We start from the raw sequence: 24,835 nt of genomic DNA, 5'->3' as shown, positions 1-24,835 counted from the left end.
ACGGAGCGTGCGCTTCCGGAAGACGAGACTGCGCATGCGCGGCCCCCTTGGCTCCTCCTCGCGGCCCATTGTGAGCGCCATTAAGTTACCGGAGTAGGGATCGGATCCAGTCGGCGAGGTTCAGCGCGCGCCGTGTCCCGGTAATCACATGACAGCCCCATATGTGTGTCTGTGTCCCCGCCACCCAGCGGAGTGAGTGACCCGGTGCAGGGTGTCAGATGCTGATGGTTGGGAGTCGTATAATACTGCATAGACCATGTGTATAGGCCGGAGAGGAGTGGGGGCTGCATGGCCGCTGTGGGACCACCTGTACCTTGGGGGGGAACATCTGTGTGACAACAGCTGGAGAGACACAGGTTGCTGTCCCTTTCCCCGCCCATTGTGTGTAGGAGGATGGGGTTGCGGGGTGCTATGTTATTACACGGGGGAGGGGGAAGGTGGTGGATGGAGCAGGGTATGCCAGGGGGGCATCTCATGGGTACAGTCTCACACCCCCTTATGTTGGGAATTTTCAAACTGAAACCAAATAACAACCCACCTGTTCCTTTCATATGGGGGCAAGTACAGTATCCCATCCAAACAGCAGGTTATTAAGCTGGGTATACACTATGATATATTCTGACACTACGTGTCTATAGTGTTACCCAATTGTGCAGTTGTACATTGTATCGTCTCATCTACTGTGCTGCACAGCAGATGGGACCAGGTGCAGTTACATGCAGCATGTAACGATGCATGGTACCATCATATGCCGGATCGGGCAGTGTGTACGGCGCACGTGATGTCGCTACACCGCATCGCACTGTAGCCTGAGTACACATCGTATATTGTGTACCCAGCTTTAGGGGAGAATGCCAGCTGCGCTCATATAGTCTTTACAGTTGTGCCAACATTTCAAGTTTTCCCTCACATCTCTATGGGGGGGGGGGGTTAGGAATAACTTGCAAAGTTGGCGTATGCAATATGCTGTCCTGGAATGACTCCTCATCGATGTTGGGGAATTGAATCCCCCCCCCCCCCCCCCCCTAAGGAGGGGATGTATCAAACCTTCTAAATAGGAAGATTGGAGGTGTTGCCCATTGCAACTAGATTCTAGCTATCATTTACATTTTATGAAATGAGTGACACCTGCACTTCACTTTAGATACATCTCCCCCATGCTATAAATTAATCTTCCGCGTGGTCCCATGAAAAATGGTTCAAAAACATTGATATTCCATTCAAGATAAGCTCCAGTGTTATATTTTTACTGAAATACTTCCCCGCCCCCACTCCCTAACTAATAAACCCAAGGTATTCCACAACCTCTCTAAAGGCCCCCACACACGGTACGATATGCACTTTGCGATCCTACGGCCGACATATCGAGCGGTCCCCACACACGGAGCGTTCGGGGCGCCGACCGCCTGATATGCCGGCATCACCCTACCCCAACCGCATGGCGCTGCATGGGATCGTACATAGCATCCCCAGATCAAGTGAACATGCAGTAAGATCTGGAGGTGCGATGTACGACCCCAAGGAAGCACTGGCCGATATCATGCCCACACACTGTACGATATAGTTGCGATATCGTACCAATCCGTTGGATCGGCTGCTATATCACACCGTGTATGGGAGCCTTAACACACACAATGGGCAAGGAGAAAGGACAGCAGCAACTTGTGGCTCTCCAGCTGTTGTCACCAGCTATTCCACCATCCTGGGGAGAAAAATGCACCTGACTGAGCCAATGATAAGGGTTTAAGAGATTTGGATAAGCATGCAAATTCTAATCGAACAATAGAATAAACGTTCGGAGAATTCCATCTGCTTCCAGTACCATTACGATCATAGTATTAACATGGATGTCTTCATCCTGTAATGTGTCTTAAGTTTCCCGCTGTGGAGCTGAGTTTGTAGGAGAAGGTCTAAGGGGTCCATTTACTAAGCAGTGTTAGGAGACAGAGTGAAAAGTGATAAGGTGCCAGCCAATCAGCTCCCAACTGTCATTTTTCAAAAACAGCCTGTGAGATGGCAGTTGGGAGCTGATTGGCTGGCACCTTATCACTTTTCACTCTGTCTCCTAACGCTGCTTAGTAAATAGACCCCTAAAATGTGCAGAGATAACACCTGTAGGAAATGATGTAATCCTTATATCAAAGATGTTGTGCAGCATAATACCCTGCACCTTACACCCTCAGATGGCACTAAGTATAACTCCTTAATCCAATAAAATGTATGCAGGATGGAGCATAGAGAAACTAGGATTTTCTTCTTCGGGGTCCATGGGGTCCACAGCCATCACATTGGGGTTTATGGATTCATCCAGGCACCAAACAGTTAATCCAAGCTCTCAGCTCCCAGGATGCACTAGGTCCTCCCCCATATACCCCGCCCCTGGTCACAGGGCGTCAGTGTACTATTTGGTGCGAGAAGGCACCGTACTAGCAGTGGAACTGCTTGCAGTCCCGAAGGAAGGCAGCTTCAGCAAACCCTGCCGGCGCCGCAACGCTAGTCGCGGCTAGTGATTTCGGCAGGGGCTCTCCGGACAAGAGGGCTCTGGACCGCGACCGAGCGGGGTGCAGGTAGGTGGACCGTGGGCGGCCACCGATGCCGCGGTCATAAGCGGCCCGTCCGCGCGTCCATACAGCATAGGGGAGGCACGCTTCCCCGGCGGCCACTCCCCCAACCCGAACTACGGCCCTCCTGAGGTCCAGCTTTTGGGTTGCTCCACCCAGCTTCCTATTTGAGTCAGCAATAGACCATACTCAGTGCTCTCTATGGCTTTTGCTCAGGAAGCATTGGGTCAGTCTCCCTGTATACTTCTCCTTTGGGATCATTTATACAGAAGCTCCATATATGCTACTAGGCTTTGCTAATTATAGTGCATGGGAGCCTAAACAAATTACATAGACTCTGCTAAGTATATATGCATTGTTTGTGACCTGTGAAACTGTGTGTATGTATTGTTTACATTTCATTACTGTTTCTCTCCCGGCAAGCGGTGTGTGGGGTGGGGTCACACATATATATATATATATATATATATATATATATATAATTTAGACTTTTAAATATGTCAAAAGATTCTGAAAGGCAGGTGGCTGAGGCCCCTCTTTTGATATCATGTGTAGCCTGTAATGCAGGTTTGTCCTCTCAGGACTTTGTGCAAAATGGCTTATGTGTTCGCTGTTTTAGAGAGTCTCCACAGCAATCAAATTTGCCGCCTTCGGGTCAGGAACCCCCTTGGGCTGCTTTTTCCCAGATCGTGGCTGAGAGATTGGCAGTTCCTGCTGCTCCGGGGATGAAAGTTAAGCAGCAATTGCAGCCAGCTGTATTTATGCTTCCTATGTTGCCATCTTGGATGGATATGTATGCGCATGGGCAAACAGGCCCTTCGTCGTCTTTGACTTTTCAGCAGCCACCTCAGATAGCCAAACCTGTACGGCCAAAAGCTAGAAGGCGTTTGGCTACACAGGCAAGTCAGGACACAGATTCTGATTTGTCTTCTGAGGAGGATGAAGTATCCTCTCAGGGATCTCTCTCCACAGAAGAGGGGGATCTTTTCCCAGTGGCTGATGTCCCATTCTTAATTAGGGCGGTCAAAGCGGTTTTGAATATCGAGGAGGCAGAGCCTATACATAAGAAGGCTCCGGTGTTTAAGCGCCAGAGGGTGGTCAAAGCGGAGTTTCCCGGGTCGGAGCATTTATCGGAACTTTTGGGCGAAGCTTGGAAGGCTCCGGACAAGAGGTTCCATGTGGCTAAAAAGATTTTGGCTTTTTCTTCCGTTTTCTTCTCAGCAGTGTTCTAAATGGGAGGTTCCACCATCAGTGGATACGCATGTGGTACATTTAATGAAGTCTTCCACTTTACAAGTACCTTCAGCCTCTTCCCTTAAACATCCTACTGATAAGAGGCTGGAGGGTTGCCTTAAGACGATTTTTTCAATCTCAGGGGCAGCTACCCGGCCGGCAATGGCTACAGCCTGGGTGGCTAGAGCCATAGAAGAATGGATGAAGGATTTGGCCGAGTCCTTGCCTGAGTTGTCCAAAGAACAGCAGGATATAGTTCCCTATGTGAAGGAGGCTTCTTCTTACCTTGGAGAGGCAGCTCTAGATGCAGGGATCTTGTCCGCCAGAGCTTCAGCAGCCTCTGTAGTCGCTCGTAGAGCATTATGGTTAAGAGATTGGAAGGCTGATTCAGGGTCCAAGAGGGCCTTAGAGTCTCTACCCTTCACAGGTGGAGTCCTTTTTGGTTCGGAATTGGCCAAAATTGTAGCCTCGGTGGCAGCCTCTAAGGCTGCAGGGTTACCCTCAGCATCAGGGTCTAGACAAAGGTCTTCCTTTCGGCCTCAGGGGAAGGTCAGAGGGCAGCCTTTTGGTAGAGCAGGTGTTGGTAGAAAGCCATCACCTAAAAAGCCCTGGCAAACCAAACGCCCGGGTTCCAAGCCACAGGATAAACCCGTGGCCTGATGGGACGGGCCTCCCCCTGGGGGATCCCAGGGTAGGAGGCCGACTTCTTCGGTTTTCGAACGTCTGGCTTCTCACAACAACAGATGCCTGGATTCGGGAAATAGTTTCCCAGGGTTATGCCCTAACGTTTTAGAGAAGTCCGCCCCAAAGGTTTTTTTCCGTACCCCTGCCTGTGGGGTCGATGAAAGCGTTGGCTATACAGCAAGCTGTTCACTCCCTGTTGAGGACGGGTGATTGTCCGAGTGCCACAGGAACAGGTACAAAAGGGGTTTTATTCCAACCTGTTTCTGTTTCGGAAGCCAAATGGGTCTTTCGGACCAATTCTAAATTTAAGGGACCTCAATACATTCATACGGGTGCCCAGGTTTCATATGGAGACACTGAAGTCAATAGTATTAGCCTTGGAACCAGGGGACTTCATGGTATCCCTCGATGTTCAAGACGCTTATTTACATGTGCCCATTGTGGTATCCCATCAACAGTTTCTGCGGTTTGCAGTAGAGCAGGACCATTTTCAGTTTCTAGCATTACCGTTCGGCCTGTCCACAGCCCCCCGGGTTTTTACAAAAGTCATGGCGGTGATAATGGTAGCCCTCAGGCGCCAGGGCATCAGAGTTTTGCCTTACTTAGACTATCTCCTTCTGCTAGGGCAGTCTCCGCAGGAGTTGATGAGGCATCTCGAGATGACAGTCTCTTGTTTGCAGAGGCACGGTTGGATTGTGAACTGGAAGAAATCCTTCCTTCAACCAGCACAACAGTTGGTGCACTTAGGAGCACGACTGGACTCGGTAAAGCAGAGATTGTATTTACCGGAAGAGAAGATTGCGGTCCTACAGGGGAGCATACGCAATCTTTTACACAACAGGCAGGTATCAGTGCATGCGGCCATGCGAGTGCTGGGGTCAATGGTATCCTCCTTCAGCATGGTGCAATATGCACAATTCCACTCCCGGCCGTTGCAACGGTGGGTTCTCTCACGCTGGAACTGGGATTATCAGTCGATAAAATCTCAGAAGCTCTACCTCTCCCCAGAGGTCAGGTTGTCCCTGTCCTGGTGGCTACGGACGAACCACCTCAACCAGGGTCGGCCGTTTTGGATATCGGATTGGACTCTCCTCTCCACCGATGCCAGCCTTCAGGGTTGGGGAGCAGTGTTAGGCCCGCATGTCTTCCAGGGAAGATGGACAAGGGCAGAAAGTTGTCTACCCATAAATGTACTGGAACTGAGGGCAGTTTTCAGGGCATTGGTACAAGCCCAGGATCTTGTGCACGGCAAGCCGGTGCAAGTACAGTCCGACAATGTTACCACAGTAGCTTACCTAAATCGTCAGGGAGGCACCCGAAGTCGGGGAGCCATGGCAGAAGTATCAAGGATCCTAGTATGGGCAGAATGTCATCTTCCTGCGATAGCGGCAGTTTTTGTACCAGGAGAACAAAATGTGGAGGCAGACTTTCTAAGTTGGCAGGACATAGACGCGGGGGAGTGGACTCTCCACCCGCAGGTATTCCAGGTCTTAGTGGACAGATAGGGTCTTCCAGAGATAGACCTTATGGCCTCAAATTGCAACCACAAGGTCCCCAGGTACGGGACCAGGCACCCACGGGCAGACTTCACGGATGCGTTGTCAGTAAGGTGGAAGTTCGGGCTGACGTATCTTTTTCCGCCTCTAGCTCTTCTTCCCAGGGTGGTCAGAAAACTCAAACAAGAAGATACCATGGTGATATTGATAGCCCCTGCTTGGCCCAGGCGCCATTCCTCTCAGTGGACACACCTTGGCCGCTTCCTCTCAGGCGAGATCTGCTGCTATAGGGTCTCTGCTGGTATCCGGATCTCCCTCGGTAAGCTTTGACGGCATGGCTCTTGAGGCCTCCGTGTTAAGAGCCAAAGGGTTGTCAGAGCCAGTAATAAAGACCATGATGAGGGCACAAAAGCCTTCTTCGGACCAGGTTTACTATAGGGTTTGGCGTGCTTTTTTTCAGTGGTGTAAAATGAGAAAATATGATCCTAGTGTGTTTAGGATCTCCCGTGTTCTCGCTTTTTTCCAATCAGGGTTAGAGCGGGGTCTTCGTCTTGCCTCCCTAAGAGTGCAGGCTTCTGCGCTTGGAGTTTGGTTCCAGCGTAGCATTATTTCGTTGCCTGATGTTAAAACCTTTTTTCAGGGAGTTTTGAGGGTGCAGCCTCCGTTTGTTCCTCCGGTAGCACCATGGGACCTGTCTTTAGTTTTTAAGGCTTTACAGGCTTCCCCCTTTGAGCCATTAGAGTCGATAGATCGCAAATGGTTAACAGCAAAAACTATTTTTCTTTTAGCCATTGCTTCTGCTCGTAGAGTGTCCGACTTGGCAGCCTTGTCAGTTCGCTCTCCTTTTCTGGTTTTCCACCAAGATAGAGCGGTGCTGTGAACCCGAGCAGGATATCTCCCTAAGGTGGTATCACGATTTCATATAAACGAAGAAATTGTGGTCCCAGCTTTTCATGTGTCCGGTCTGTCCTTAGGTGAGGCTTCCCTGGATGTTGTACGTGCTTTGCGTATTTACGTGGAGCGCACCAGCAAGTTGAGGAAGTCTGATTCTCTTTTCGTTCTTTATGGCTGCCATAAGCGGGGATGGCCAGCCAATAAGCAGACTTTAGCAAGATGGCTTCGTATGACCATATCACAGGCAAATACTCAAGTGGGTCGTAGGGTGCCAGACTCGATCAGGGCACACTCTACGCGGTCTGTGGGTCCTACGTGGGTAGCCCGCTGGGGTGCGTCTGCGGAACAATTGTGTAAGGCAGCCACGTGGTCGTCTGTCCACACCTTTATAAAATATTATGCATTTGACACCTTTGCCTCTCAGGATGCCTCCTTTGGGCGCAGGATCCTCCTTTCTTCCGAGACACAGGAGCGTTCCCGCCCTTAGGGGTACTGCTTACGTATATCCCCAATGTGATGGCTATGGACCCGGAAGAAGAAAATAGGAGTTATGGTATGGTTACCTTTGTTAACTCCTTTCCTACGAGGTCCATGGGGTCCACAGGACACCCACCCTAACGCACCTAGTGTTAATGGGTAGTTTTGTTGTATCTCTTGAGTGTTTCCCTCGTGGAGAGAATGTCTAGAGAACATATGTCTTTCCTTCTTACCTCTTTTTGCCTTCTCTTGGTGGGCTTTGTGACAAACTGACGCCCTGTGACCAGGGGCGGGGTATATGGGGGAGGACCTAGTGCGTCCTGGGAGCTTGGATTAACTGTTTGGTACCTGGATGAATCCATAAACCTCAATGTGATGGCTGTGAACCCCATGGACCTCAAAGAAAAGGAGTTAACAAAGGCATGTCATACCATAGCTCCTATTATGTTTGTATTGTACATTTATACAGTGCACTATATATTATAAAAATTATTACCAGTTTTTTCTATAGTGCTCACATATTCCGCAGTGCTTTACAGAGAATATTTGGCCACTCGCATCAGTCCCTGCCCCAGTGGAGCTTACAATCTATATTCCCTACCACATGTACACGCACACACATACAAACTAGGGTTAATTTTGGTGGGAGACAATTAACATACCAGTATATATTTGTTTTTGGAGTGTGGGAGGAAACCCACGCAAGCACAGGGAGAATATACAAACTCCGCAGAGTTAGGGACGTGGTGGGAAAGGAACCCATGACCTCAGTGCTGTGAGGCAGTAATGCTAACCATTACACCATCTGTGCTGCCCAATAAATATAAGCTGTGAAGCGTCTGCTCCCTGATGTGCTATTGCAATAATTCAATTGCTGATCACTTTTGATATTGGAACTTGTATGCAGAATCAGATGTAATAGTTTTTTGTTTTTTTTCTCTTTCACCAGTGACACCATCCAGCTTTGTATTTGGTACCTGAATCTATTTTTATGTGATCTGCAGACTCCAGGAGTAACCGATCTATAAAGTCATCCCAGAAATTATTGCAGAGTAAGATACCTGCTCTTTTCCAATGAAGATAGTAACTATCTAAGTTTCCTGCTGGAGAATTTGTATACACCACCAAAAGTAAGTAGATCGAATTTCTAAATGAAGATAGAAAGGTTTTCACAGAACCCTTGTGTATCTGAATAACACAAAAATTCAATGTGCTTAGTACTTATTATATTAGACAAAATTCTGTGCTAATTCTCTTTATAGGATATGAGCATATATAGCAGTGCCTCTGCCTCACCTTATCTCTCCCATTGTTTTTTTAACTACTGAGACCATCTACTGCAGGGATGTTTGTGATTATTATTATCCTTTATTTGTGGGGCTCCACAAGGCTTCCACTTACAAAAGTACAGCGCAAACATAACCAGACAAAAACAATCTGTACATGGTAGTCAAGAACTACACATCCATACAGATACAGTTACTATAATTAGTAAGCCAGTACTGACTGAGCATTTACCCCAGTTGATGGGTGCAGCAGACAGGTTGAGAGCCACTGATTGGGAAAAGAGTACTGAGGTGGAGGACATGATGGAGCAGGTAAGGAAAGGAGGAGTACACAAGTGAAAAGGGACCTGCGTTCAAGGGCTCTAGGGAAGGGCAGTCAGATATGATTGACACAGTAAGGGACTAAAGGGGTGGGTTAGAAGGAGAACTGGTGGTCTTTAATAAACAGGTGTAGAGCAGAGGGAGTGAGTTCCAGTGGTGGGGAGCAGAATAGGAGAACTCTTGGAGGCAGCAGTGGGGTGAGCTTATCAGTTGAGAAGATAGCAGGCTGTCATAGGCAGCCAAGTGGATCTTACTGTTACATTGCCCACTAGTTTCAAGGAAATCTGATAGTTACCTGTTGCATAGTTTCTATTGGATTTGAGGAGTACTCTCCATCCTTCACTCCAGCTCACTATTGTTCTTCACGCTGTCCCAGTGATGACGTCCCCTGCGCTTCTCACATCGGGGCTCCATCTCCGCACTGCCCGCAATTCTGGCATTACAACGTTCGGCACAGCTCAATGCTGTCTCTCTCTGGTCGAACCAACATGCTATTCTATAATAGGGTAAGAAGATGGATCTCTTATCGCCAAAAGCTTCAGCAGCTTAGACACTTTAAAATGGGGTAATCTCTTTCCCCAATGGTAGAAAACACAATCTAAAAATTTTTAAAGTGACGCTAGCGCTTGAGGTTAAAAATAATCAAAACAGAATTTCCCACAAACTTAAGGGAAAATTAATTAAAATCAAATAGCAGCAAAAAACCAAAATATACAGTACATAAAGATATAGCAGCAAAGATAAATGTCACTGTATTGGCTCCTTGAAGATTAAATATGCACTGAATAACTGAAACAAAATAATTCATGGAACTGGAGCTTCATGAATTACTTTGTTTCAGTTATTCAGTGCATATTTAATCTTCAAGGAGCCTATACAGTGACATTTATCTTTGCTGCTATATCTTTATGTACTGTGTATTTTGTTTTTTTGCTGCTATTTGATTCTTTTTGATATTAATTCATTTTCCCTTAAGTTTGTAGGAAATTCTGTTTTGTTTTTATATTCATTAAATATTTTACCATTATTTTTAACCTCAAGCGCTAGTGTCACTTTAAAATTTTTTATATTGTGTTTTCCAACATGCAGTCCTGTTTGGACTCAACTCCTCCCACTTCTTATCGCTCCATTTCCCATTTTGCGGGCTTCCACACTAGCACTCTGCTTGTGCTTTGTCCTTTCTGCACTGCCCCAGTGGCTTATGTTTGCAGATAGACACGGGGCTTGATTCTGATGTGGACGCTAATGCCATCGCAGCTCTCACAGATAGCAATTGCGAAAATATGCTAAACAAGTGTTTAGAGACGTCCACTGAAAACGTCTCACATCTGCCGCTCATGCACAAAACAAGAAACATCTAAAACATTGGACGCAGATCGGGCGACCATCAGCCTTTTGAGTAACACGCAGAAGGCTCTCCTGTTGCGATTAGGAACACAGTGGCTAATTTATGAAAGCCCTCAGGGTGGGATGACCGCAGGTGGGGCCAGGCACCGAGTCCTGCATCCCCACTAAGCCACCTGGGACTTTGGGCTGGAGTTCTGCGGAACACTCCAGCGTCCCAGGGGTTAAACGCTGGCCAGGGGAGGCAGCCTTCCGTGTCTATCAGCCATCTCCTCTCCGATGAACAGCGAGCCTTTCCACCGCAGTATGGCTGGGTTGTGGCAGCTTCCCTTCTCCGGCGGCCATCTACCTGGCTGAGTGTCGCAGGAAGCAGGCAGGCGGTGCTGAGTCCGGGTCCCCCTACATACCTCTCCTTCTGGACGGTAGTCAGTGTATGTAGCACTTTTGTCCTAATAGACGCTGTTCTGCGTAGTTGACCAGTAAGTGCGATTTAGTGCAGGTATTTTATTATTCTGCATTGTATGTGACTGTATGCTAGCGCTGTCTCTAAGTTTCACTTTCTTACTGTCAGCCATTTTACGTTCCCCATACTTTTCTCTCTCTCTGACCCTAACACAGGTGTTGCCGGGGTACATCCTCACAGTTTGTTATTCTGTGCTGGGGGTCACATACATTATATTGCTATCCTCTTCACTATGTCTGGCAGTGAGAGTGATATGCCTAATTTGACTCCCGCACAGTTGTCCTGTAAAAAAAAAAGTACAGCGACTTTAGGGGTGGGAGACATGGTGCTGGAGGGATTATGTTTGAGGTGCTATGCTCCCGCAGGTCCCTCTACGGTCCCTGTCACTCTGCAGGAGACTCCGTGGGCGTGCTTTGCACAAGCACGGCCTTTGCGGGATGTTTAGCTGTCCCTCCTGTGTTTTCCCTTCTGGGGTTCACACAGCAGCAGCTTATGCCCTCTAAGAGCCTGCTTCATGTGGCTGCACCCTTATAGGTTCAATCTCCCCAGTGGATTAATACAGTTCCCACTGCATTTCAAAATGTCGCAGAAGTGCGACAGCAGGAGGGCTCTCAGGGCAGACTGGCTAAAACATTTTTGCAATCGTCCCAATCTACTCTGTATGATGATGATGAGGTGTCATCTGAGTATGGGGCAATCCCGGATGACTCTGACTCCGACTCTTCCATACGTGAGAGGGAGTCCAAGTCTAAGATATATATCCCGGGTCTGATACAAGCTGTCCGTGCTACCTTGGTCATAGAGGAGGACGATCTTCCAGCTCCTGTCCTTGTCCAGACATGCTCATTTTAAGCCTGTAAAGGCGGCCACAGCTATTTTTCCTTTGCCCGACCAGCTGGTGGACCATCTGGAGGTGACATGGAAAAATCCTGGAAAGCGTTACCAGCTGCAGAAGCCCCTGGCCCATGCTTATCCGTTTGCTGAGGACTATTTCTCTAAATGGGAAACTTCACCGGCGGTGGATCCCCACGTTACGCACTTGGTTAAAAGTGCGACTCTCCCTATGCCTTCCACATCGTCCCTGAGGGATACTGGTGGATGGCTCGGGCTATGGATTGTTGGGCAAACACCCTGGAGTGGTCCTTGTCTTCAGATGCGACAAGGGAGCAGTTGAATCTTGTCGGCAACCTGCGAGGGCAGATGCGGACTCCAAGAACAGCTCGGAGTGTTTACCTTATAATGGTAAGGTACTGTTCGGCCCGGATTTGGATAAAATTGTGGATACACTGGTAGCAGCTAAGTCTGCTTGTCTGCCATCTACTCCTGCTACCTCGGGGTTTCGGACTTTGTCCTTTCAGACCTATCGGGCCCCAGGTAAGGCTAGAACCCAGTCCTTTCCTAGACTGTCATCCACAAAGAAATCTACTAAGCCTAAGAAGCAAGTCTGGAGTGCGAGACGTCCAGCTGCCAAGTCTGACGACAAACCCTCAGGCTGACTGGGCGGGTCTCCCCCTGGGGGATCCCAGGGGTAGGAGGCTGACTACTTCAATTCGCCCAGTGCTGGTGTCAGACTACCACAGACACCTGGCTGAGAGAAGTGGTCTCTCGGGGGTACGCCCTCTCCTTCCCCATCAGTTCTTCTGCACAGGCCTCCTGTCCAAAAAGGACGAGGCTTTGGCCATTCAAAAGGCAGTACAATCCATGCTTCAGGCTGGGGTCATTGTACCGGTCCTGTTATCCCAGAGGGGAATGGCTTATTATTCCAGCCTTTTTCTGGTTCAAAAACCGAACTGTTCCCACCGACCTATCCTCAATCTCAAGTCCCTGAACAAGTTCCTCAGGGTACCTCCGTTCAGGATGGAAACTCTACGTTCCATTATACTAGCTATGGAACCTGGGGAATTTATGGTGTCTCTGGATATTCAGGATGCATGCCTGCATATTCCAATTGCTTCGGCTCACCAACGTTTTCTCAGGTTTGCTGCGTTACAACAGCATTTCCAGTTTCAGGCCCTGCCGTTTGGCCTTTGTACTGCACCTTGGGTGTTTACAAAAGTTATGGCTGTAATGGCAGCCCATCTGCGGCTCCAGGGGGTCTGCCTTTTGCCGTTCCTGGACGACCTTGCTGTTGGTAGGGTCTGCAGAGGTACTTCACCACCACGTAAAGCTGACAATATCTGTCCTACAGATGCATGGATGGTTGATCAATTGATAAAAGTCCTGCCTGATCCCATCCCAAAGGATACTCCGTCTGGGAGCTCTGTTGGATTCCCAACAGCAGAGGATTTTTCTGACAGCGGACAAAATCTCTATCTTGCAGACGCGAGTGCGCAGATGCCTCCACAGTCGCCGAGTGTCCATACACTCAGCCATGCAGGTACTGGGATCCATGATGTCGACATTCAGCATGGTGGAATATGCCCAGTTTCATTCCAGGCCTCTGCAGAAATTGATCCTCTTCTGGTGGGATGGATTACCACATCGTCTAAGGACACAAACGATGGTACTCTATCCAGAGGTGTGTCTAGCTCTGACTTGGTGGCTACAATCGGTCCACCTCACCAGGGTGGCGCCCCTTTTTGGATTCCGGAATGGGTCCTTCTAACAACGGATGCCAGTCTCCGGGGGTTGGGGTGCAGTGACAGGTCCACACTCCTTTCAGGGGAGGTGGTCACCAGAAGAGTCTGCTCTACCGATCAACATATTGGAACTTCGGGCAGTCTTCAGGGCCCTACAGCAAGCAAGATTCATACTTCACGGAAAGCCTGCGCAAGTTCAGTCAGATAACTCCACGACAGTGGCTTACATCAACCATCAAGGAGGAACTCGAAGTCTGGCGGCCATGTCTGAGGTGTCACGCATCCTGACATGGGCGGAAAGGCGTCTACCAGCCATATCGGCAGTGTTCATTCCAGGAGTCCTCAATTGGGAAGCGGACTTCCTCAGCCATCACGACGTGCAATCTCGGGGAATGGTCTCTTCACCAATCTGTGTTTCAGCTCCTACTGGACAAGTGGGGACTTCCAGATGAGGACCTCATGATCTCTCGACAAAATCACAAACTGCCTCTGTACGGGTCCAGGACAAGAGACGCTAAGGCTCTCTTGGTAGACGCTCTGTCGGTCAAGTGGACCTTCCAGTTTGTGTACCTCTTTCCTCCAATCTCCCTCCTTCCACGAGTAATTCGGAAGTTCAAACAAGAAGGAGGTACTGCCATCTGGTGGCTCCAGCGTGGCCCAGATGTCACTGGTACTCAGATCTTCAGTCTCTCCATCGACACTCCATTGCTGTTGTCTCAAGGTCCTTGCCTTTACCTGGGTCGTCTGTCTTTGATGGTGTGGCTCTTGAGACATCCCTCCTAAGGTCCAAGGGGTTTTCAGGCTCTGTGGTTAACACCATGCTCAGGGTCCAGAAGCCTGCCTCTGCTAGGATTTACCACAGAATGTGGCATACCTACTTTGAATGGTGTCGTCCCAGAGGTTACGATCCCCAAGTGTTTATGGTATCCAGGGTTTTGGCTTTCCTTCAGGCGGGTTTGGACCTTGGTCTCGGCCTTGCTTCCCTGAAGGTGCATGTCTCTGCCCTTTCAGTATGGTTCCAGAGAAGGATTGCTCCTCTTTATGATATCCGCACTTTCCTTCAAGGGGTCCTTCGCAATCGGCCTCCCTTTGTCCCTCCTGTGGCGCCTTGGGATTTGGCTGTTGTCCTTAGGGCCCTCCATTTGAACCCCTGGATTCGGTGGATCTCAGATGGCTCACTGCTAAGACAGTTTTCCTTCTGGCTATTGTTCCTGCCAGAAAAGTGTCAGATTTGGGGGCTCTTTCTTGTCGTTTCCCCATTTCTGGTTTTTCACCAGGACAGGGCGGTGCTTCGGACTCGCCCTGGTTTCCTTCCTATGGTGGTCTCTAGTTTCCACATTAATGAGGAAGACTATCGTGCCGGCCTTTAATTCCCCAGACCTGTCGGCGGTTGAGGCCTCAGTGAATGTGGACCATACTAGTTCTCTATGGATTCCACAAGAAGGGATGGCCAGCCAATAAGCAAACTTTTTGACTAGGTGACTTTGCATGGCTATCTCTGATGCTTACACTTATGAGGGCCTTCCAGTACCGCCCTCTGTTACTGCTCATTCTACTCGGTCTGTGGGTCCTTCGTGGGCAGCTCGCCGTGGTGCCTCGGCTGTTCAGCTTTGTAAGGCGGCCACGTGGTTCTCTGTCCAGACCTTTTTAAGGTATTATGCATTTGATACCTTTGCCTCTCAGGATGCATCCTTCAGGCGGCGGATTCTCCTCTCTGCACAGGAGCGTGTTTATCCTTGAGGGTACTGCTCTGGGACATCCCCCAAGGTCACCCTGTGGACCCTGAAGTAGAAAATTAGAAATATGGTAAGCACGTCCCTTTATCTCTCTTTCTACGAAGTCCATAGGGTCCACAGTGGACCCACCCTGACGCATCTGTGCTTCAGATGGGCTTCGCTCTGGTCACCGGTTTTCCGTCTCCTTCTGTGTGAGAATGTGATTCTAGTGTGTTCCAGAGTTTCTTCTCTCTTTTATCCTCCTCCGGTCTTTGGCTTGCTATGAAACTGAGGTGCCTCTGGCCCGGGGTCAGGGTATAGAGGGAGACCCAAGTGCATCCTGGGAAGATAAAATTTACTGCGTAAGGTGCCCGGATGACTCTGCATCACCTATACCCCCCAAGGTCACCCTGTGGACACTGCGGCCCGCGGGTAGAGACGGCACAGGGCAGGCTGCTTGAGCAGGGCGCAGCTAAAAGGGCACATATGGCAACCGTTGTAATTCCTACACCGCTCACCTGATTTGGATGTAATTACCCTCATATTAAATCTGAAAGTCTGCAGTTAAAGCACATCTTGTTTGTTTCATTTCCAAGCCATTGTGGTGGTGAATAGAGGGCAAAATATGAAAATTCTGTCAATGTCCCAATATTTATGCACCTGACTGTGTGTGTGTGTAATATATATATATATATATATTTATCTATATCTGTTTTGTAGTATACAAATTAACTTGGCTGTATATTGGAGACTATGGCTCTGATAGAGAAGATTCTAGAGCTGCACGAGCCAGGAATGTGCTGGAGGCCCCCGTGCACAGTACCAGCTAGTGGCTTGAGCCCCAGGCAGGAAAGAAGTGGTCTCGGGCTGTATAAAAGGCAGCTGACAGTCAGACTCCTGTTTCCTCCCTCTAAGTGCTTGCCTCCCTGTGATCTGCGCTGCTGCTAAGCTGTGAACAGAGCTATAGACACACAGGCATCCAGGCACAGGGGAGAAAAGACAGTGAGGGAGCTGATCTCACCTACAGAGCTTGGGGGAAGACGGAAGCTGCACTCTGTGACAAGGGGCAGAGAGGAGAGCTCAGCCATAGCAGGAAGGGGCTGAGGTGACAGGAAGAAGAGCATCCAATGACAGCCAGTGATTGAGAGTCGGGTCTTCCCTTCTAGAGGAGGCTGAGTTGGGTGGTGGGGGAGCGGCTCTAGCAGCCAATAGATAGCAGTAGAGCCAGTAAGTTTGGCCAGTATAATAACATTGCACCTCCTACATGTCAGACTGAGGATAGGAACGACTTTCAGCAGTAACCCCCCCCCCCCCCCATAAGTATATCCACACAGGCTGCAAACTTATAGCAATCACTCATTGACAGGAGGCACTATAACACAGCTGCTGTGCCAGGTTATTACTGCTCAGACTTCTAGTGTAGTACTCGCATGCAGCAAGTAGTGAATGAAAGCAGCTGTGTCATTTCAATTGTAACTAAAAGCAAAGGACCCTCTGAGTTGCATCACTATTGAAAGCTAACGAGTGGGGAAGAGATATTTGCTATATCTACTATCTACATTGGGGGACAAGGAACCCTAACTAAGATAACTCATCTTGGGGGAAAAAAAATAGACTAGCAACTATACTGCAACATTTTTGTTCTCTTATATACGAGTCTGATACTCAGGAGGAGACTACAGAAAAATGACATTTACTCCAATACTGTTCCAAACAAATATAAACCTCAAATAACAAAGGGAAGAATTAGGAAATCAGCAATAAGCTCTGCCAATAATATGTATCTAACTTGCTGACTATTTCACTCAGTATAGAGGATTCCTAACTACTACAGTGACTTACTAGTGGTAGAGATTAGTTAGGTCAAATGTTATCAGTATATGTTATTGTTAATTGTTTTTCTATATATGTAATATTCTGGTAATAGGGTGAGATTCATCACTGGAATACGTTCCTTGTAGTTACAATATAACTGAAGAAACCTAGTACACCCACCATATAACACACTGAGGGTAAACCAATATTGGATGGCACTGAGGTAACAGAGTGGCCACTCTAGAATTATAACCTGCATGTGGTGCATCTGTTGCCTCAGTACTACCAATACATAGATCTCTGTTCTTATGTATAAATAAATATTGTATTAATTTCCTGTTACTTAAGTGATAAATGTAACTACTTATATAAAACTGCCTTCCATCTCGAGTGAGTGTGGTAAAGAAGGTGATCGGACAGCAGGAAGAAATGTAACCTCATACTAAATGTTCCCGATGTGTTGTAAGTGGTTATAATGATCACTTTATTGTATGCAGTATACATGTTGCATTGGTAAAGAACAAAAAGGGGAATCGGACATTTGTATGTGGGCTTTTCCAAGCAGGCCCAAATTAATATACCAAAACCCCAATGCTTGGGTAGTTTGGCACTTGTAGAGACAGTAGCTCACTAGGCTATAGGTATAAAAGTGGGTTACATATTCATATGTTTTTGGGTTTTTTATTCATTCGTTTATTGAAGCACCACATAACAATAGAGATACATAAAGAAAATCAAACATTCGCATGCATGTATAATGTACACAAGGGGTACAAGTCATGTTAGCACATTTACAATTTATAAAATTAAACAATGGCATTTTTGGATGTATAGTCAACGATTCCTTCAGACTATTACTAAGATTCATTGACTCCCCAGTTCCACCCATCATTTATTAACCGTAAAAACACATAATCACATATATATATATATATATATATATATATATATATATATATACATTATTATATATATAATCACCAATGATTATAAATGCATTTGGGACTCTAATATCCCCCTATAACTAAAGAAAGGAAGAGTACGGACATCAGAGTATTCATATTTTTTTTATGGGAAGGCATACTAGTGTGTGGGGCCTTAAGGAGTGCATACAAACACCACATTTTTTTTTTTTTTCTTTTTTTAGTTTAATTAACAAATGCTGAAAGACCATTTGGTTTTGCTGTAATGAAAAAAGTTTCTAAAAAAAAAAAAATGAAATATATATATAATATATATATTTTAATTTTTTTTTCCCCCTACAGGTGACTGAGAATGTCTGTAACTGTTCGATTAGAGGGTCTGTCAAGTTCAGCAAGCTCACGAGATATTAGAGATTATTTTTCTGGATTGGAAATACCCTTGGGAGGTGTGACGGTCATTGGTGGGGAACGTAGCGAAGCTTTTGTTCACTTCATAACATGGGAAGATGCGCGGCGAGCAATTCAGCAGTCAGGCCGTCCCTTAAAGGATTCCACCGTTTATGTTTCACTCAGCTGTAGAGAAGACATGGAACTTGCTTTACGTAACACTGAAATCCTTGCAAAAACTTTGATGTCTGGTAACAATGGAACGCATGAGGAAAAGAATAGAGATGAAAGTGATGCGTCTCTCAGAACACAATTATATTTACGCATAAAAGTTAGAGATTCTGACGCAACATTAAAAAATATCCAAAGGTACTTTTATAGACTTCCGATTATAGATGTATTGTACTTAAAAGATGAACGATTAGTTAGGAGTGGTGATGCAATAGTTAAATTTGCCTCCAATGCCGATGCAACTGTTGGTCTTAATAGATATTGGGATAGTAAGTCTATACGTGTATCGTGGTCTACTGAAGAAGAGTGGCTTAGATATGGTGGCCTAGAGGATGAGAATTTACGTTCAAGACATGGCAGAAAAAGATCTCGTTCCAGGTCTCCGCGAAGGCGCTCCAGGTCTCCGCGCAGGCGCTCCAGGTCTCCGCGCAGACGTTCCAGGTCTCCGCGCAAGCGCTCCAGGTCTCCGCGCAGGCGCTCCAGGTCTTTGCGAAAGCGCTCCAGATCTCCGCGAAGGCATTCCAGGTCTTCAGGGAGACGTTCCAGGTCTCCACGAAAGCGTTCCAGGTCTCAGAGGAGGTATTCTCAATCTTCTTCTAGGCATTCTAGGTCTCCACAAAGTCAATCAGATGGGCATAGTTCTATTTCAGAAGCGTTTCATGTTCGTGTGCTGAACTTAAGCTACAGTGTGGATAAATCGGACTTAAAGAAGTTGTTTTATAATTATGTGAGCGACAATAACATTACATTTGTGCGTGATCAACACGGCAATAGAACAAGGGAATGTTTTGTCATGTTCACAAGTGATGAACAACGTACAAAAGTTCTTCAGTTTGACAAATGTACGTTTAAGGGACGTTGTCTATACATATCCTCAATTTCTAAATCTAGCATGCAAAAGTTGCTTGCAGAAAGGAAAGCAATGTACTCACTTGATTATTCAAATGGCCAATATTTTTACTTGAGAAGTTTCCCCTCCGATGTTTCTAAAAGTGATGTTCAGGAATTCTTTTCTGGCTTTTCTCTAAATGAAGAGGAAATTTATCTTCTATGTGACAAAAAAGGAGTTTCACTAGGGGAAGTATTGGTAAAATTCTCCACCAAAGAAGAAATCGCCAAGGCTGATAAATTAAATCGGAAAAAGTTCAAAGGCAAAGAAATTCCATTGAAACGTATCCCTGAGGAAAAGTTGAAAAGCATTCTGCGTGAGTATTCTGTAATCGCAGGACCTACAGATCCATATGACTGTGTAACCCAGGAAGATGATACAAATGAAGATAATTGTTTAACCCAGGAAGATGGGTCATCTGAAAATAAAGGAGGCAATAAAACTGATTTGTGCGATACCCAGGATGCCAGCACAGCTGACAATGATTTTTTCCAGATAGACCATGAGTGTGTTACTCAGGCAGATGATGTAGATGACTCCTCCGATGATGACTCTGATACTAATGCAGATATTAAACATGAGGATACATCTTTCATCCAGGCAGACGATGCCCCCAATGAGGAGTCTGATACCAATGCAGATATCAAACATGAGGATACATCTTTCATCCAGGCAGACAATGCCCCCAATAAGGAGTCTGATACCAATGCAGATATTAAACAAGAGGATAAATGTGTCATCCAGGCAGATGATGCCCCCAATGATGATTCTGATATCAATGTAGATATTAAACAAGAGGATAAATGTGTCATCCAGGCAGACAATGCCACCAATGAGTCTGATACCCATGCAGATATTAAACAAGAAGTCATGCAGGTAGATGATGAGTCTGATACCCATGCAGATATTAAACAAGAAGTCATGCAGGTAGATGATGAGTCTGATACCCATGCAGATATTAAACAAGAAGTCATGCAGGTAGAAGATGCCCCCAATGAGGAGCCTGACACCCATGCAGATAATAAACCAGAGGATAAATGTGTTATCCAGACAGATGATGCCCCCAATGTTGTGTCTGATACCCATGCAGGTGTTAAACATGAGGGTAAGTGTGTCATCCAGGCAGATAGTGCACCCAATGATGACTGTGTTTCAAAGGCAAATTGCACGCATGGCAGTGAGACCGGCAATGATGAAGCTATGTGAAGGGACACGTCTGCAGAAATTCAGCCGCACAGTCCATAGACTGAGCTTACTCTTTTATATTTCAAAGACATAACACCTGTGCAGGATTCTAAAAATAAAACTTTCTTTGTAGGATTGTATATTTGAAGTGAAACTCGCAGTTACACATGTGACACAAACACGTGGCAGATGAGATTTGGAAAAACCAAATGGGTGTCACCTTCTTGTGTGGTTTGGAAAGATTTTGCCTTATTTGTCTCCCTTGAGTAGCAGGAAGGCTTTTGTGCCTCCCTTGGGACTCTCTAATCATCGTGACACCACCACCTTCTGCTGCTGCTGAAGTGTTATATAATGAGGGCTGAGATTGCTGCCCACATATGTATAATATCTTTGTATTTTCCTGCTCTTATTGCAATGTAAACACAACAAAACAGGCGCCCTCCTGTTGGGGAATCTAAAACACAGCAATTAGCAGACAGCTGCCACCATATATATGAGGAGAACTGGACACCCCAAACATGTAGGAATATACAATCAAAACAAAATGAGGTGCTAGTCAAATTATTTATTAACATTAAAAAAAAAAAATATTTGCATATATATACCTTTTTATATATAAGGTCAAAACCAGATATGGTAGAATACAATGTAATAATCACAATTAAAACATTTTTCCTTTTTAAAGTAGAAACAGTACTCCCGATTGGTACAATTACTAAAACTCTAAAAAAATAAGTTAGAGCAATAAATGGACAATTGTGCGAAATACTATTAGTAGGAAAAAACATGTAATTGGTGCTGTTTCTAAGTAGAAATAATTGATTGTGTAATCCTTATTAAATCCCTAGGCTGATATTTCAATCCTGTGATGTTATTGTATACTTTTGTCATCTATATTTCGTTATTGTATCCCCATTCAATTAAGCTGTTAGAGTCCAAAAGCACAGAATTTGATAACATTGCCAGTTAGTTACTTTTAGCACATTCCATCCAAAAAAGTGTGTCAGTAGCAAATCAGTTTTATGCTAGTAAAAATGGTCTAGCATATAGATAACAGTATATTGTTTTAACAGACTCCAGAGGGTTAATTTGTGTTTTGAAGAACAATCTGTAGAATGTACAGAAATAGATTGGGAGAGTTTTGGGCTTTTAGAAAACGGCATGCACAAACACTTGCTGAAAATATTTCCTGATGAAGCCACTGAGACATTACAAAGGCGGAAAAACGTGTTGATTTGAGTATTTCATTGTCAGAGTGCACTTTGCTTTATGGTGCAGGAAAAACCGCTGTCCCCGAGATCTCCAATTATCCACCTCTGTGTGAGCCAAACTTTATCATAAGTGGATTACATTCACATCAGACCCTGCGAGGAGCAGCACGAGCCACACAGAAATGTAACACTGAACAGAAGGTCCAGTGGGTGTAAGCCTTAAGGGATAGAGGGGCATTTTTTTTTTTTTTTGCATGCTATTAATAATTTAACTGACTAGCGCCTCATTTTATTTTTATTGTTCTTATTGTAATGTATCTATGAAGCAATGTCTGGATAGTTGTAGCATGCAGTGGTGATAGTAACAGGATGGATCCCAAGGGAGGTACCTTCATGTATCTGCTACTCAGATGGGAAATGCAGCAGCAGAGGGAATATGTGTCCTCTCATTGACTCCATATTTCTGTAGTGATCTCTGTAAGTCTCAAACTTTGCCAAGTTCTGAAGAATATGTGTCTGTAGTAAATGTATGTAAAAGCATCTTTGGGATAGATATCCACTTACTCTAATGCATTCTGAACACATTGCACATGGAACAGTAAATGATCAGTAGCTTGTATACAACACACATTTACTTTGTGTTGCCACTCTGTGTGTAGTCTGTCAAATGCACTGGAATACAGTATGGCTTGTGTCCAAAAGTTATCATAAATGGACCTTCCAAAAAAAACAAAAAACTAAAGTCCTTTAAATTAAATAAGCCATTTGCTATGAAACATTAGAATTTACATCTTTGCTTCATAAAATGTAATGTTTTATACCTATCACATTACTCATAACAATGTTGAGCAAATTTGCAGTATTTAACTGAATAGTAAATAAAGTTAATACCAGAACATTGCAGATATTCCAAACAGGGGTTAGCATAAGGTTCACTTACTCTGTACAGCAAAATATAGACCCACCTTACTTGTGGGGTAACTGTGTTACTGCAGTAGGTCACTGAAGCCCTGCACTGAAAGGTAAGAGGGTTCAGGGGTGTATTTTTGAAAATAAATTATTGGAAGGGCTCACTGTATGTATTAAGATGACAAATTATGGTTATATTCTGAACGCTGCTGTTGGAACGTTGCGCATTAATGCAACGCTGATTATCCAATAGGAAAACATTGCTTGTTTTTGCTCGCACCCCACGGAATTTCCTACCGTAATTGCCTCCTCTGTGTCCAGCCACACATCATGCAAGGTTCTGACAGGACCTCAGGCTTAATTGAATCTCCCCTTTTAAGCTAATCGCTGGCGGCACACGTAGCGATATCAGTGAATTGGTCTGAAATCACAGCATGTATGTTCCCAATTTAACCATGAAGTCTAATAAGATGAACAAAATGAAATGATTACTATTGAGATGGAGGCTGCAAGGATCAGGCAACCCTTGTAACTCCAGCGGCTTTGTAACTACACACCCCAGCATGCCTTGCCAGAGTTTTAGCATGCCGTAACAGGAACACTACGGTAGGGTATGCAGAGATGTGTAGTTCCATAGCAGCTGGAGTGCCACAGGTTGCCTACCCCTGAACTAATCTGTGAGTAGCTCAAGGTCAAAGAAATTCCTCTGAGACACCTGGAGGATTTGTCTGACATTGATTTTGTTTGTGTCTTACATGCTGCAATCACATTATTAGGAGTAATGGTGTCCGGCTGCCATAATGATCACCATTAACCTTTGAACTGTTCAAGCTACGCAATTCAAGTACCAAGTAGCCAAATTTTTATCTAAATGGGACAATAATCCTGTAACTCAGTTTTCAGGCTGAGCAGCGAGTGCTACGTGTGGCCAAAATACAGTGTGGCCAGAATATCAGTATAAAATATATTGTTTTCTGAAGCAAAGATGCAGCGAATGAAGTTCGAGAAAATTTTTTTACTGAAATGTTTTGACTTGTTTTATTTTTTTTTTTGTAAGTTTTCCTTTAAACATTTTCCTTCCCTTGAAGTGAAGCTCATTTTCTGTTATGTAAATAGTTCAATTGTTTTACAAATCTAGTTCATTGTAAAAGCTTAAGCTTTTTTTTGTCACAAAACGATTAGTAATAATCTCATAGGTTATGAAACTGCATTGTGTTCTCGTCTACGCCTTTCCTGAATCCGCCTTTGTTTCCTAAAATTAAAAAACAAAACAAAAAAAACATGTATTTATTTTTATTTTCTATGTAAATTATGTGGTGTTGAGATGGAAATGGGTGTTTATTGATCACAGTTAATCTTTATTCCACAGTATAATTGAGTGTAATAAACATGACAATGAGAGTTTTCTCTCCAAATTAATTAAATATTTAGTTTTAATGCCAAGGACAAAAAAAAAAAATCAGAAGTAACAAATACATACCTGATAGCACATGAATGTTAAGAAATAACCAGTTGTACACTCAAACAATTTGAGAAACATCTTGGAAAAAAAAAAAAGTCTTTACTTTGTAAGATAACATATAAGGTTTGTTAGTTCGCATCTTAATCTACAAGTTTGCTTAATAAAGAAAGTCCTACTAAATAGTTACCATTCCTTCTTTTTTTTACATTGGATAGCGCAAAGTACAACAGTTTTATTTTATCTGTTCACTAGGTCGACTCTGGTTTCCTTGTGTGTCCTATTCGGGCAATATAAATGTGTGCTGTGGGCATTTTCAATTTCCCACAAGATTTTTGCGGGCCAAAAAGACCATGGCTATCGCAACCAAATTTTCATTAATGTGGGTATGCACTTCCAATTCGCCTGCTATCCATCTGAAAAAAATGGCCACTGTTATTTTTTCCAGCAAAAACCCATGAGCATTTTTATTTAATTATTTTCTGTTATTTGTGTCTATGTTTCAATTTGTATTGAATCAAACCTTGGGCAAAATGAATGCTTGTTGTAATATTAAGTCTCAGCTAGGTAGCACATCTCATTATAAGGAGCTAGGGTCAGGGCCATCTCTTCCATTGGGCTTGTTGGGCAGTTGCCCAAGGGCCTGAAGCTTGTTGGGGCCCACCAACCCTGCAGCCGCTGCCAGTTGGTAAATTTGTGATATTTTTATAAGACGGCCATCGGTGCGCTGTATTCCGATCTAACCTCGCCCACCCCATCCCCCCCTATGAATA

At 45.2% G+C, this 24,835-nt stretch overlaps 1 protein-coding gene across 3 annotated transcripts; it reads left to right on the top strand.

Annotated features, from left to right (window-relative positions):
• On the top strand, positions 1 to 24,245 carry LOC148524909 (RNA-binding protein 12B-like). Of its 3 annotated transcripts, none has more exons than XM_088471378.1 (3): positions 1 to 140; positions 8,350 to 8,475; positions 18,134 to 24,245. In XM_088471378.1, exon 3 carries the CDS (start codon positions 18,144 to 18,146, stop codon positions 20,502 to 20,504), a length of 2,361 nt encoding a protein of 786 aa, XP_088327504.1. In that variant the 5' UTR covers positions 1 to 140; positions 8,350 to 8,475; positions 18,134 to 18,143; the 3' UTR covers positions 20,505 to 24,245. The 3 variants fall into 3 exon arrangements, with proteins under 3 accessions (XP_088327504.1, XP_088327502.1, XP_088327503.1); XM_088471376.1 differs by having other exon boundaries at positions 8,295 to 8,475; XM_088471377.1 differs by having other exon boundaries at positions 1 to 192; positions 8,295 to 8,475.
• Positions 24,246 to 24,835: the final 590 nt, after the last annotated feature.

The sequence above is a fragment of the Taudactylus pleione genome, unplaced genomic scaffold, assembly GCF_031769625.1.
Source record: "Taudactylus pleione unplaced genomic scaffold, aTauple2 ptg000114l, whole genome shotgun sequence".
Lineage (NCBI taxonomy): Eukaryota > Metazoa > Chordata > Amphibia > Anura > Myobatrachidae > Taudactylus > Taudactylus pleione.
This window is presented reverse-complemented; position numbering and strand designations above follow the sequence as displayed.

Coding starts and splice junctions, on each gene's coding strand:
- LOC148524909 (XM_088471378.1), top strand. CDS start 18,144: ATGTCTGTAACTGTTCGATTAGAGGGTCTGTCAAGTTCAGCAAGCTCA.